Here is a 15845-nt window from a genome sequence, read left to right on the forward strand (position 1 = left end):
TCGGATACCCTTTCCAACCAAACCAAATAAATTGCACAAGTAGAATAAAAATGAAAAGATGCGCGGTATCTAGGCAGCTGTGGCGGACTAAGGAGCCCTCTGAGGGCAGTGAACTCTTGACTGTCGGTCACACAGAGAGACAAGCAGGGTGGGCCGCTGATGGGAGCAGGACGTGTGTCTCAACGAGGAAGTGAGATCATGGGGACAAGCATTCCTGCCCGTGCTCAGGTAGGCTTTATGTGTAGCCGGAGGCTATGCGCACAAGCTCTTCCGCACGAACAAAAGAAGGGGCTTCAAAGAGCAGATTTACTGTAGAACAACAAACAAAACAAAGCAAACAAAAAGAATGCAGGAGCCAGAAGACAAAGAAAAGCTGCTAGGGGGGCTGACAAGAGAGAGAGAGAGAGAGACTGAAAGAATGAAAGAGAGAAAGAGAGAGAGAGAGAATGAGAGAGAAAATGAGAGAAAAAGAGACTCTTCTCTCCACAGGAAGCTGAGGCTCTGCCTGTGAGCCCGTAATTACAGCAGGAGATTACAGACACGATGGCATCAGCTCCAGGGGCAGGCGCACCACGCCGTACCGAGCCTCTGACTGCCTGCTTTCTCTCTCTCCTGAGCACTCCACACACTCCCGACAAAGTCCTCTCCTTCAACTACTCCCCACCCCCCTTCCCTACACCCCCCTTCCACCCCCACGCTACAATTTGGGCTTCATCCCAGGTCTTAGGGAGGATCCAGAGATGGGGTTTGTAAGGGGAAGAGGGGTGACAGAGGCTAACAGAGGCCTGCTGTTGAGCTGCGAGTGTGTGTGTGTGTGTGTGTGTGTGTGTGTATGTGTGTGTTTGTACATGCGCGTGTGCGTGTGTGGGCCTTGTTTGTTAGTTTACGCATGTAGAAAACACAGAGAGGCAAAAAAAAGAAGAAAAAAGCTGAGGGTAAGTGGAAGCAGCAGCTTCCTCAGGGTGGTGTTTACTCTGAGGGAAGAGTATTGTTTGGGTGTTTGGGTGTCCCTCCAGGGCCTCACGCCCTCCGACGCCCATCGACGCTCACCGACGCTCACCGACGCTCACTCACTGACTCCAGGCCAGTTTGGAACAGCAGAGGATGCCGCAACGTGACAGGTCTCCAAACCTCAGTGTGACAAAGAGCAGATTTCTGCTCGCAGGAACACCGCTGGCTTTCACCTCAAAAATAATGGAGGGGGTTTTAAGGCACGTAGCCAGAGAGAGAGAGAGTGAAAGGATGATGGATGGCCCGGGCCGACCGTTTTGAAAGACCCCTGTAAGGCTTAAGGAACCCCCCCAAAATCATCCATCCAAAATGGAGGAAGCGATGTTTGAAAGGGGAGGTGAAAAAAAAAAACAAGAAAAAAAGCCTTTTTCCCTGACAGGACCTGGGTGCTGCAGTTCAGCACACTGACATTCTTCAGACAGGCCTGGCACTATAGGGGCTGTTATTGCTGGCTCCCGCCTCGGCATTCCTTCCAAAACCCCAGCATCTCGCCAGCGAAGGCACGGGGAGCGCCGCTGTCTCCTGCGTGTCACTTCCAATCAGGCACGGCCAGCACGGCCAGCACGGCCAGCCCCCCCAAAACTAACCCGTCCCCGTCCCCCGACCCCCACCCTTGCCCTCACCACCCCCATCGAGCGGCACCAAACCTGCCACCGCCGTCAGAACCCCACGCCACCCCCCGCGTGCCCTCTGCGCACACAACAACATTCCTCCGCTCACGTACGCAGAGCGGGAGAGAGGAAACAGACCACGCTGTCATAACTTATTCATGACATATCAATTCATAATTATGAGCGCTATCCCCCCCCCAACATACATCAACACAATGAAACGGTGCCTGCACGAGGGAGGGCGAGGTTGGGGGGTGGAGGAGAGAGAGAGAGAGAGAGTCTCCATGAAAGGTATCCCGCCGCCCTGCCAGCTGAGCACAGGTCTGATCCGCCGTGCAACGGACCCCGCTGGGATTGCGAGCTTTATAGATTCCTTCAGCGGCACTTTGAAAAAAAAAAAGCGCTCCTGATACCCGCTGATTGAAAGGCTTGATGTTTGGAGCCCTTTATCGTGAATATTTAACAGGCCCGATCCGTCTCATAAATTATTAATGACGGAGAACACAGTCGTCAGTACGCACAAACATGGATACTCTCTCTCTTTCCTTTTCTCTCTCGTTCTGTTTGACTGTTTCTTTCAATGTCTCACTCTCTCTCTCTCTCTCTCTCTCTCTCTCTCTCTCTCTCTCTTCCTTTCCCTCCCTCTCCTCCCGTTCTCGTTCTGAATATTTCAGACAGCAGAGTGGTTTTTAAATTACCCCCTTTTGGCTTCCGCTTCCTTCAGATGGTTTTATGGTGTTTCTGTTTCTCTCGCGCACTGTGCGACTCGTAAAAAAAAGCCTGCGACAACCCATAAAAATGCCCTTTTACCACCTGAGACGGGCAGAGGCGGGCAGAGCCTCGGGGCCAGAGCAGACCAGCGCCCACGGCTTTGCGGGGTAATGGTCAGTTTTGGACTGAGCGTCGCTGACCGCCGTGCACACACACACACACACACACACACACACACACACACACACACACACACACACACCACCCCCAGAGCGGAATGAATGAAAAAAAAAGAAAGCCTAGGGCTGGTCAGAATTCCAGGCAGGCAGCATCGCTGCACCCCAGCACACACACACACACAAACACACACACACACACACACACACACACACACACCACCCCCAGAGCATCGCTGCACCCCAGCACGCTCCCGTCCCAAAAGCTCCGAGGGCTTTTATCCGAAAGGACAGGAAGAACACCGAGCGAGATCCGCATGAATTTGAATCCTCTGCTGTGAAGTTAACCCCCGCGTGCGCATCGTGGGCAGAGGGGAATGCTGAAGAGACAAAAAGAAAAAAGGAGGCTCTGTTTGTCCTTCATTTAGTTATCACTGAGGTCAAAGTTTAGGGTTGAGTGCACAACAAAGCCCAGATGCATGGAGGACTGAAGGGAGCCGTGCTGGGGAGGGGCATCAGTGCTGGGGAGGGTCCGTCAGTGCTGGGGGGGGTCCATCAGTGCTGGGGAGGGTCCATCAGTGCTGTGGGGGGGTCCATCGGTGCTAGGGGGGGGTCCATCAGTGCTGGGGGGGGTCCATCAGTGTGTTTGTCTGCCCATGGGCGACTGACAGCCAGAATGACAAACAGCTAAGCGAACGCGTCTGGGTTTAATTAACCTGCCACTCTGGGGGAAGATCGAGGAGAGCCATCACAGAGCATCTTTGTATGTATGTGTGTGTGTGTGTGTGTGTGTGTGTGTGTGTGTGTGTGTGTGTGTGTGTGTGTGTGTGTGTGTGTGTGTCAACTCCAGGGCACTAGCACTCTGGGACAATCCAAATGGCCGGATGCGTCTGAAAGCGACCGGACACTGTTGACCCTTTGCTGTGAGCTTTGCTGTGAACTACACAATCAGTCACCATCACACTTCCCCCTTCCAAACAAATGCTGTCCCATCCCACACAGACATCTCCGCATGTCAGAGTCCACCCATCAGCCAACCAGCCATGATGAGCCCAATAGTTCAATCCACTCCAATTCAGCCAACTTAGTAGCCAACTTACACAGAACAAATAAAAATCTAGGCTATGAAGTGGTTCAAGAAACCTCAACCCTCGTCATACAGACTTCACACAAACACACACACACACACACACACACACACACACACACAGACACACACACACACACACACACACACACACACACACACACACACACACACACACACACACACACACACACACACACACACACACACACACACACACACACACACACACACACACACACACCACCAAACCCCAGAGGCTTGAGCAGTTGCTACAGTAACTCAGGCCGGGCCAGAGCGCTAGGCTTCCCCAGCGAGGGCTGTCCTTGGCACGGCCTTATTGGGCATTCATTTGGCCGGACAAAAAGGAGGAAATGACAAGCCCGTCCCGGGCCATTAGCAGTCTGCCAGGGCCATGGAGCGAGACAGGACAGGGAACAGAGGGCACGGGTGGGGGGGAGGGGATCGCAGGAAGGGGCGAGTGTTTGTGTGTCTGTGAGTCTGTGTGTGTGTGTCTGTGTGTGTGTGTGTGTCTGTGTGTGTGGGTGTGTATGTGTGGTGGGGAACATAAGAGCACTGGCTTCTCACACCAGCAGTTCTTGGAAAACAACCTCTCTGCAAACAAAAGGGAGATGATATCCACCCCCATTATTACAGGATTTCCAACAATGACATCCCCTCATATCCTGCTCAGAATGACTGGGGCTGGTGGCTGGCTGGATAGCGCCATAATTGAACACTCCTGGACGGAGCGGAAACCTTTTGGCACCCAAGCGCGACGTGTAAACACTTGTGTTCTCTTCTGACTGCGATGTGCAGTAGTGGCGGTGTGTGTGTGTGTGTGTGTGTGTGTGTGTGTGTGTGTGTGTGTGTGTGTGTGTGTCCTGTAGCTCACAAGCAAGCTCATTATCACGTGTGCGAGAGGGAGACAGACACAGAGGACGAGCCTCAGAGAGTCACGGGCATAAGACACAAAGACAATCCATCTTGACACACTTAAATCACCAACCCCTCTCACAAAGACCCGTGTAGAGCTGCGACCAGGAGTCTCTCCCACGTCATTAAGCAGGACCTGTGACACTTGTTCTCACGTGTGAGAGTCTCTCCACGTCATTAAGCGGGACCTGTGACACTTGTTCTCACGTCTGAGAGGAGAGAGACGAAGAGGACGAGCAGGAGACACAAAGAGGAGAGGGCCTGAGATATGAAGGGCACCCATCTCGCCAGACTCAATCTCCGTCTCCTCGTCTCAGGCGGACGCGGCGGAGAGCTGCTACTGGGTGTCGCGCCCATGTCAGTGAGCAGGCCTGTGACAGCACGGAAGGGTGGCCCGGCGTAACGTGACAGCGGAGGGTGGTAATGACAGGCTCTCACACACACACACACACACACACACACACACACACACACACACACACACAGACACACACACTGGGACAGCGCACACACACACACACACACACACACACACACACACTGGGACAGCGCACACACACACACACACACACACACACACACACACACACACACACTGGGACAGCGCACACACACACACACACACACACACACACACACACACACACACACACACACACACACACACACACACAGCGCACCACACACACACACACACACACACACACACACACACACACTGGGACAGCGCACACACACACACACACACACACACACACACACACACACACACACTGGGACCGTTCTGGGAGGAGGAGGAGGAGGGGAACTGAAGGGAGAGATGGTGATATGACAGAATAGCGATTCAGCTCGATGCACTCTCCGAGAGTAACAAGTGAGAATGAGCCAGGCGGAGGCGTCAGACAGTGTGTGTGTGTGTGTGTGTGTGTGTGTGTGTGTGTGGCTGTCTGTCTGTCTGTCTGTCTCCAGGGGTCGAGAAAGCACAGAGGATGTGACTAAGGCAACCAGGAGTAACTGTATTTATGAAGTCATTTTGGAAATGAATACACAGGGGATCCTGTATATGGTATTATATTGATATAATTACCATCCACAACCTGACAAACTACACTGTCTAATGTAGCTAAAGCAATGTCTAATTTCTCTATTCTCTCCACACAAAAGCACTGTAGAAATGTTCTTAAATTAATAGATTAATGAGGGCCTGCAGCTTGAAATCCATGAGAATGACGTCAGTGGACTACAGTAAAGGTAGCATGCATGAGTGATCAATGAAAACATCACTTTTACCTCCTCACATACACACACACACACACACACACACACGCACAGAATAAATAAATTCCTAAAAAAAAAAGAAAACACACACACACACACACACACACACACACACACACACACACAATCCCTCATGCCTGCTAGATGAAAACGTGTAATTACGCTGTTATCCTCTGTGTACTCATCCCTCCCCCTGGTAGTGTTTGTGTACGTGGATGGGGCTGTTGTCAGGCAGTAGCACGGAAGCCGGAGTGGGATCCACGCCCCTCCTCCCAGCTCTCTACCCCCCAGGAGACTGGAGATGCAGGCAGCCAGGCAGGGAGCCACAGAGCCCCGGCTGAGACAGTCACACACACACACACACAAACACACACACACACACACACACACACACACACTCAAACACACACACACACACACACACACTCACACAGAGCCCCGACTGAGACAGTCACACACACACACACACACACACACTCACACACACGCACACTCACACACACACACACACACACGCTGAGACAGTCACGGCCCTGCTAGCGTAACTCCCCCTCCGCCCGGAGCCAAGCTGCCTGCCGAGGAGGAATACACTCCGGCTTGTGAATGAACCAACTCACACACAAATCAAAAAGAGCCGATTGTTAACTAGAGGTGCTTGATGCCATTCAGAGCAAACACTCGCAAATAGGGGCGATAATGCGACTCAAACACAGGATTTCTGTTTCCCTTTTCTAAAATGTGCAGACATATTTCCACGGGCAATCAGGATTCCCACACATAGTAAAAACATGGGAATCTGCAGTGCCAGTACTCCAAACTCTCAATAGAGCTTCTGTCTCCCCTCCCCATCCCACCTCTCTCTCTCTCTCTCTCTCTCTCTCTCTCACACACAGCAAGCCCTGCCTGTTAGCCCAGGGATCATGGCCACAGACACCACCAGAGACGAGACACCCACTGCAGTACAGAGAAGGACCAGAGGCCCAGAGCACTGAACAGCCCCACTCTCTCCACCATCACCATAACCAAACCCCAAACTCCACTCTCCTCTCTCCTCTCTCCACTCTCCTCTCTCCTCTCCTCTCCTCTCCTCTCCTCTCCTCTCCTCTCCTCTCTCCTCTCCTCTCCTCTCCTCTCCTCTCCTCTCTCCACTCCTCTCTCCACTCCTCTCTCCACTCTCCTCTCTCCTCTCTCCTCTCCTCTCCTCTCCCCTCTCCTCCCCTCTCCTCTCCTCTCCTCTCCTCTCTCCTCTCTCCTCTCCTCTCCTCTCTCCCCTCTCCTCTCCTCTCCTCTCCTCTCCTCTCCTCTCCTCTCTCCTCTCTCCACTCCTCTCTCCTCTCTCCACTCTCCACTCTCCTCTCTCCTCTCTCCACTCTCCTCTCTCCTCTCCTCTCCTCTCCTCTCCTCTCCTCTCTCCTCTCTCCTCTCTCTCCAAACCAGATGCCGTCCCCTCAGGGCACCTATCAAGCCGGCGCTGCGTTCCCCCCCATCCTCCCCTAACTATCCCACTCCTCTGTATTCCAGAGGGTTCCCAGTGTGAACCGAGCGCGAGCTCTCTAATTACAGACGCTGTGAGAGTAGATTACAGGGCCGGCTCTGAGGAGAGAAGGCCATGAGGGGTGTGAGAGGAGCGAGAGAGAGGGAGAGAGGGAGAGGGAGAGAGGAAGAGAGATAGAGAGAGAGAGAGAGGGAGAGAAAGAGAGGGAGAGGAAGAGAGACAGAGAGGGAGAGAGAGGGAAAGGGGGTTGGGGGACAACTGGTCGTTAACCATGATGGATGCCACCCCATCCCCAGTGTTATTGTTCCGTGAGCTGTGCGCCTCCACCCGGTTCTCCCCCCTAAATGTGTCAGTGTAACGAGGAGCTTCACCCGAATCCATCATCTCCCCCTAATGAACTTCAAACGCCACCACTTTCCATGCCTCGCTGTTCACTTTTCTCTTGTTTTCTCATCTGAAACAACAATGTTGAGAGAGGTATCCAAACAAAAAAAAACGACAAAAAACACCCCCTCCCTTACCCCTTACCCCCCCCAGCCTACTCCAGCCACCCCACCCCCCCCCCACCCCCACCCCCCCCAGCTCTGGGTGACTCCCCAGTCCCAACAGTCAGAGCAATGCCCCCCGCCCTTTTTTTTCTCTGAGGAAATAAAAAAAATAAGGTCATTAATTCCATGCCTTCTGCCACCTCTTTGTATTAAAAAGGCAGCTCATTAACAAGTGGGCATAACGACTGCAACTCACGACTTTTAATGGGCTAATTTCAGCACCGCTCTTTTTATGAAGTAAACTCTCTCCTTGTGCTTTACTGCCATGGGGGCCTGGAGGCTGCGAAAGGTGGAAGGGGTGGTGAAGAGAGAGAGATATATATATAGAGAGAGAGAGAGAGAGAGAGAGAGAGAAAGAGAAAAAGAAAAAGGGAGAGAGAAAAGAAAAGAAGAGAAAAAGAGAGGAACATGAAAAGAGAGGGAGAGAGGGAGAAAGAGGAGGGAGAGAGCCCGTGTTCATAGCGGTGTGACTGGCTGGATGGCTGGCTGGCTGCCTCTTATGTCATTCATATAAATAGCATTGCGGCGGTCTGGCTGGGCCATCCTCACACCATGGAGTCTGGGGATCACATGGGCTCCTTTACGACACGGGAACCGCTTTCATTCCCGGACACTCGCAGAGGAAGAAAGAGCGCGCGAGAGAGGCCAATTAATCCTCCATGCTAGAGAAAACATCTGGGTTAACATCCCACCTAAGGCCAGTGGGCTCCTACATTAAACCCTCTTGTTAAGGCCATTAAAAGGGAGACCTTAACAAGCCCCAGTGAGCACTTAGAGCAAGTGCAAAGGCAAGCCTTCCGGTGGGAGCAAAAAGCTTTTAACTGTATTAAAATCACCCAAAAGCTCAAATGAGATGTCCCTGTAACTCGAGTGTGTGTGTGTGTGTGTGTTTGTGTGTGTGTGTGTGTGTGTGTGTGTGTGTGTGTGTGTGTGTGTGTGTGTGTGTGTGTGTGTGTGTGTGTGTGTGTGTCTCCTGGCCAGACTGTAAGGTAATGGCTCAGTGTTCTCACGGAGCAGATGTCAGACTAGTTAAAACACATCAAAAAATGTCATTAGAATATGCTCACTGTTCTCGCTTCCACAGAATTGCTTCTGTCACTGCCGTGTTTGTCCAAACCCCTGACAGGACACCGAGTGGGAAAGGAGACTATGAAAGCTGAGGGGGTGTGCTGCCGTTCTTCAGAAGAAGACAGATGAGGAGAATTAAGAGGATAAATCTGTGAGGAGTTCTGGTGAGGGAGCGACAGTTTAAAAAATGATATTCCATTTCCTTTTTTTTTCTCCTACGTTGACCAAAAACAATGGCCAAATCTTTTCTTGTGAACGAAGGTTGTTCCTTTTTGCAAATTGTTTTAACAGCTGCTCCTATCGCCAACGGTTCAAATCATGAGTTGCTGCTGCTACCACTGCCTTTCCAGACAACCTTGCGAAAAACACACTCCCAGAGTTATGTGTACGGGCTGTCCGAGCGAAGCTGTGGCCTTGAGGGGTCTGGCAGGGAGTGGGTGGTGTGTGTGTGTGTGTGTGTGTGTGTGTGTGTGTGTGTGTGTGTGTGTGTGTGTGTGGGGAGGCAGACGCGAGACGCAGCCGTTACATGAATGGCTTTAAAGGGGGGTGGGGGGTGGGGGGTGCTGGGAGGGAAATGGCTTTTCCGTGTCCCTGTACTTCATTATTCCCACATGCAACAGGTAACTTGAACTGAAATGATCAGCGGAGAAGGAAAACCGTCTGCACCAATTATCTGCCCGGGTGGAGTTGAGTTACAGACTCGTATAAAACTTTTGTACGGGTGTAAGGCCGCGATCGCAGCAGGGTGGTGGTGGGAGTTCAAACAAGAAAAGCCCTTATCCTGAAAATACATTTATCCACACAGAACAGAAATGTATATCCTTAACATCTTCAATCTGATGCCCCTCTCAGATCCCAAGCAGGCCCATTGAAGCCCACCCTACTGGGCCACTTCAAGTACTCCAGCAGACCCACAGCTGGATGGGAAGTCATGAAGCTGTCAAGGCACACTGGAGCTGTCCAGACCTGAGCCTTCAAAATCAGTGCTGCTTCTGATACGGACATAATCAATTCCTGTCTGGATGTCTGGATGGATATGTGTTTCAGAAGGAGAAAGTGGTACGGAGAGCAGAAGATAGAGTGTAAACATGGGAGAGAGAGAGAGAGAGAGAGAGAGAGAGAGAGAGAAATGAGAGAGTGAACGACAAAGCTAGCGAAGAAAAAACAAAAAAAAAGTACTCACAGTCTGGAAAGGCCGGCGTTCTTCTGAAACAGTAGCTCTGGGAGCTGGTGGAGTTGGTTCCTGTTCAGACGCCTGAGGAAGAGAAACATATAAACATCACCGTGGCAATAGAAACGTCTCCGTTCGACTCAAAGTCCTGTGATACCGGCAGTAAAAAAAAGGCTGACATAGTTGTCTTCAACTGGCAGTTTCAAGTCCTGGTCGTGTATCTTCTTAATGTTCACATGATGTTAAGTGCAAAAAAAAAGCACTCTTTTTTTTTTTTTCAAAGCAAGTACAGGGCAAAAATGACTTACTAAGCTTAAGTAAATGTTATGGCAAACAGAATTGTAGACAGATTGTGTGTAATTGTTGCAAGAGCCCCTTCAAGAGTGTAAGTGATAACAAGCCAGATCAGATGGCCCCTGACACACATCTAAGCAGGCAGATGACAGGCCCGTCAGACCCACGCAGCCAATCCCTTAAATACGCTGAACATTAAAAGCAGCAGCTGCACGCTAGACCCCCTCGCCCATCTTGAGTCCATACTGAACCATGAGCTTCACATCAGAGAGGCGCTCTGTGATGTGGTCCTTAAACACTGCCTGGGAATATCAGCTCACAATGGCCTCTCGCACTGCGGCTACCATATCTGTGAGCTTGGTGATGAAATGTGCCGACCAAATGGAACCAAAGGCATGTGTTTTTGCATGTGTGTGTACAGTATGTGTGTGTGTGTGTATGTGTGTGTGTGTGTGTGTGTGTCTGTGTGTGTATCAGTATGCTGTTTACAGTGTCATTCGGGATGATGGTAAAATAATACGTGGCACAGTTTAACCTCCCCCCTCCACCCTCCACCCTCCACCCCAGCTGCCCCCCACCTAACCCCAAACCTCCGGCCAGACCCCACTGAACACTTACAGTCTCTCCAGCTCCTTCATGTCATCAAAGGCCCCGCGCTCGATGGCTCCAATCTGGTTTTCCATTAGCTGCCTGCAGGGACAAGAAAGAGAGAAAGGGGACAAGAGGTGACTAAGTGTGTGGCAGAGGCTGGACTGGTCTGCTAGCCAGCGGCTAAAGAGTTGCTAACGGGCGCTACATGGGTGGCTGTGCCCGCTGGTGAAGAGGGAACTGAGGGGCCGAAGAGCAGAGGTCCTGGGCAGCGCTGTGGTCTGGGGGGTGAAGGGATGGGGGGTGCTGTGGAATCTTGGCAAGGGCAGGGAACTTGTGAGGGACGGGAGCCAGGAAAGTGCTTCCTAAGGTGGATTCGGAGTCAAGAGAGGGAAAGAGAGAGAGAGAGAGAGAGAGAGAGAGGGAGAGAGAAAGAGGGAGAGAGGGAGATGTAGGCCAAGCCGAGACTGAGGCGGTCAGTGTGTGAGTGAGTGAGTGAGTAAGGGAGTGAGTGAGCTCTTCAGTGTGGTCTTCTGGTCAGAGTGATCACAGAGGACAGGGGTGAGAGGGAGAGAGGGAGAGAGGTGCGCCAGACAGGAAGAAGGGAGAGAGAGAGAGAGAGAGAGGGAGAGAGAGAGAGAGACACCGCCAGTGGTGGCATACACCAGAGGACGCAGAGAGTGTGTTTGTGGGGGGAAGAAGAGTGTCTCTGTGGTAGCCTCCCTCAGGCGAGGGCGCAGACCTGCCCGTGTCGGCGGTTAGCACCGCAGGCTTCAGATGGCCGCTCGCCACTGAGCACACACACATATTTGTTGCAACATTCTCCAAAACAAACTCATGAAAAAAACATGTTTGAAAGTAAAAAAACAGTGATGGTTCTAGAAAGGCTACAATAGAGTGACCTCTGGAGACTGGAGGCATCTGAGCTTTGAACAAACAGCGGGGTACCTTCATCAAGGATTAAAACAACAACAACTAAAAAGTCTGACTGTTCGTGGAACATAGCTGGTCCCTTTAAAAGCCTTTGCAGAGGGTCAGCAATTCAGCCCCCTCCCTTTCCTTGGAGTCAAGTACAAATGCAAATAACAGATCACAAGCCACGCATAAATATATCAGTGCACAAATAAATAAAAGTGTAATTTGTCTCAGCTGCGCCAATGAACTCGTGCCAGCAGTGAAGGATAAGTTCAAGAGCGAGAGGCAAAAAAAACAGATGAGATCTGGCCGTCTCGGAGGCAGTCTCCTGAGCAATTTAACTCAGATCTTTCATATAAACATTTCTGCTTTTTGTAACATGTTCAAGGCTCAGACAGTTTTGCCTGGCTGTGCTTTCGGGGGTAAGTGGAGATTACTGCCATGGACATTCTCCACTAACCTCACTACCTTTACTGTAAATGGCAGGCAGCGGAGAAGAGAGAATGTACCAGAATCTTGACTCAATCATCGGGGGGGAACTGGCCGTGTCCACCCATTCCTTTGTTTGGCTTCTCTGCCTGCGTCTGTGACTGTAAGCCTAAACCAGCTTTCCTGTGGGCTTGCCCCCGGTGGAAAGTGAGAGTGCGCAGCACGTCTGTTTGTCTGAAGCCGGCTGACTCGTAGAGGTCAGGAACAACAGAGTGGTCTGCCTGCCTGCCTGCACTACACTGCCACTTGGGCTTGGACAATCTGCCCTAAGCCTCGTAGCCAGGGAGGAGGAGCAGCGGATAGACGGGGCAGGGGTGGTTGGGGCTGTGAGGCAGGAGGGAGGGTGGGGGTGGAGGTGGAGGTGTGGGTGGAGGTGGAGGTGGGGGTGGGGGTGGAGGTGGGGGTGGGGGTGGAGGTGCGGGTGGAGGTGGAGGTGGGGGTGGGGGTGGAGGTGCGGGTGGAGGTGGAGGTGGGGGTGGAGGTGGAGGTGGAGGTGGAGGTGGAGGTGGAGGTGGGGGTGGGGGTGGAGGTGCGGGTGGAGGTGGAGGTGGGGGTGGGGGTGGAGGTGCGGGTGGAGGTGGAGGTGGGGGTGGGGGTGTGAAGGCTGGAGCTCGTGCCCTGGAGCTCCTCTGGGAGGGTCAGGGGTCAGGCAGTGGTTTGAGAGCCCGGCCAAACAACTCCCCTTCTCTGGAGCTCCTTGTAAGGGGCTCCTTACACCTTGCTAGTGAGAAGTTCATGACAGGTAGGTATTTGTTCTCCAGAGAGGGGTACACTAAGGTGGGAAACACCTGATCTGCCCGACAGGAGGGACAATGTAAATACCCCGAGGACATTACAAAGCATTTCCCCTTTTCACTGCAATGGGCATACATTTAGCAGACATTGGGAAATAATGAAATAATCTAAAATACAAAGATTAAAATATTAAGTATATATTTTAGTATAGATACTTTAATAGAAGTCATAGACAGGTCATTTATAATAGAGCCATTGAAATACTCTTCTGCTATGAAATTATACAACATGGTCCCTCATTATAGAGTTCAACTGCTGTGGAAAACGGATGATGGGTGTGCTTGTGGAAAATAACACGAGTGTGAGTGCACTCCATGCCACAGTGAAGAGACTGGACAAAATGCCTAATGGGCTTAAGTCTCCATTCCCCTGAAATAATATTTTTCATTCTCACTTCACAAGCCCAGAACTGCACCGGTAGAGAGGGTGAAGGGTCAAGGGTCACGGCAGAACATTCTGCTGCTCCACTGATGCCATGTGGTCAGTCATTTGGGTCCTCCCTCCCACATATATATATGTGATTTGTCTTTCAGTGTGTTCGTTTAGAGATCACTTACAGGACTCGGAGGTACTTCAGTCCAGCGAAGTCATTCTTGTTGATGCGTGTGAAGTTATTTCCATTCAGTTCCCTGCAAGAGAAACATGAAATATTAATCAGCGTGCCTCCCCCTGGGAACAGTTCCACTGCAGTCACTTACATGGATATCAGTGCGTTTGTACAACATCGAAGTCTATTGATACCCAGTTCTACTGGATACTGTACTGACTAAATGGCAGACGGGGATGCAGTACAAGTACGAGTAAATAAGTATCACAAATGCCCGAACTGCTATTCTCAGTCTACTAGTATCTATAGTAAGTCGACAACAGATTGTAACCCATTTCTCGGCTGTGATAGACAGGCCACACAGTTTGCATGTTACATTTATTTTGAGCAGTGACTTAGGTTGGGGGCAGGGAGGGAGGGAGGGGAGACAGAGAGAGACAGAGAGAGAGAGGGAGAGAGAGAGAGAGAGAGAGAGAGAGAGAGATGACAAGACGTGTGTGTGTCTGTGAGCTGATAATGAGATGGACAGCCACCATCTCCACTGGACCGAATCAGACTGGACAGCCTCCACCAGGGGAGGGGAGGGGAGAGGATGGGAGACAGGGAGAAAGAGGGAGTGGGAGAAGTTGAGTGTAGAGTTAATCATCTGGCCATCCCCTCCCGCTGTGCACAGCCCTGTCTGAGGGGGATTGCAGGGAGGCTTGAGACCTGTCATGTTTGCATCCAGGCACTTAAGACCCCCTGTGCAAACCTTGTCCCACAAAAGTGGTGAGGTTTAAAACCCGGGAGGGGGTGTGACACTTTTAGGATACACACACACACACACACACACACACACACACACATCTGAAAAGGGAGAGCACTTTGGGGTTTGTGATAATGCATTTGCAAGGACACAGCGCATCGTCTGCAAAGTGATAAGCCCCCTGAGCAAACAGCAGCCAAAACTTCAGCGAAGCAAACGGCTGAACGAGACGGAGAGAGAGAGGACACAAACACAAAGCCACACCGCGCCACAGGGACAAATAACACCGATCTGAAATCAAGTTGGTATGTGTATATGTACTGCATGCATCCATCCATCGATCTGTATTAATGATGAGAAGTTGGTGCTGATGACTGTGTGGTCTCCCCCATGTTTGCAGTGAATCCCCTCCCCCATCTTCCTCTTATAAAACAAACAAGACAGAAACAGAAAAGAAAAAGCCTCGCTCTCGAATCATGTGCTTAAAGTCTAGCAGTTTTTTTCTTTCTCTCTCTCTCTCTCTCTCTCTCTCTCTCTCGCTCTCTCTCTCCTCCTCGGTTCAGCCTCGCGCCTAATGACCACTCCAGGGACCGCGCGCGAGAGAGAGCGGCCATTACGGACAGATGGTCTGTGTACACAGGTGCATCGAGTGCGGGAAATAAAGAATAGACTGGGATTCATTAGCGGGGGCCCGATGTTCACATGTGCTGTTTATTACAGGTGCTTAATCCAGGCTTCTCCCCGGGTTCCCAAGGACAGATCTACCGGGTGGCCTCGTCTGATCACACCCCCAGGAGCAGCAGGACGGGCGGGCAGAGGGGCCTTCGGAGTCTCTGTGGGGGAATGGCACCGGCTCACAAACAAGCAATTGTCCGTCCGTACACTGCTTCCAATTAGACAGGCATCTGTCTTCCCCAACACACACACACACACGGCACCGTAAAACAGCGAGCGACATGCCTATTAACCGCACATCAAGTGAGTGGGGGTTGGGGGGGGTGTGGGGTGGGGTGGGGGGTATTGCGTTACTCGATACACCCCCTGGCCAGCCTCGCGGATCAAGACACATTCGCATGGAAGTGGTTATGCAAGTTCAGGAATCATCTAAATCCACAGGGATTAAGAGTTTTGGCCCAGAGAGAGCGAGCGACACGGCAGCAGCCCCCGAGGCGAGCGAGGAGAGGAGAGGAGAGGAGAGGAGAGGAGAGGAGAGGAGAGGGGTTGTGCCTGGGTGAGCGCTCTGGGAAGGAAGCGAGGCTCGCTGGTGGGGAAGTTAATGTGCAGAGCCCGGCTCAGTGAGGGTCAGGACCTCTGGGAGCCATTCTCAAACCTCTCTCTCTCTCCATGGTCCAGAGCCACAGTCAGGCTCCAATCTAACAG

General features: G+C 51.8%; 1 protein-coding gene across 4 annotated transcripts in view; it reads right to left on the bottom strand.

The window, feature by feature from the left end:
• slit1a (slit homolog 1a (Drosophila)) overlaps positions 1–15845 on the bottom strand; it is a 116698-nt gene that overhangs the window by 90452 nt on the left and 10401 nt on the right. For all 4 annotated transcript variants that reach the window (XM_031579007.2, XM_031579006.2, XM_031579008.2 and 1 more), the window contains exons 2-4: positions 13731–13802; positions 11005–11076; positions 10105–10176 (exon numbers count right to left, since the gene is read on the bottom strand). In XM_031579007.2, coding sequence (XP_031434867.1) covers positions 10105–10176; positions 11005–11076; positions 13731–13802 — 216 coding nt within the window. The remainder of the gene's footprint in view (positions 1–10104; positions 10177–11004; positions 11077–13730; positions 13803–15845) is intronic.

The sequence above is a fragment of the Clupea harengus genome, chromosome 13, assembly GCF_900700415.2.
Source record: "Clupea harengus chromosome 13, Ch_v2.0.2, whole genome shotgun sequence".
Taxonomy (NCBI): domain Eukaryota; kingdom Metazoa; phylum Chordata; class Actinopteri; order Clupeiformes; family Clupeidae; genus Clupea; species Clupea harengus.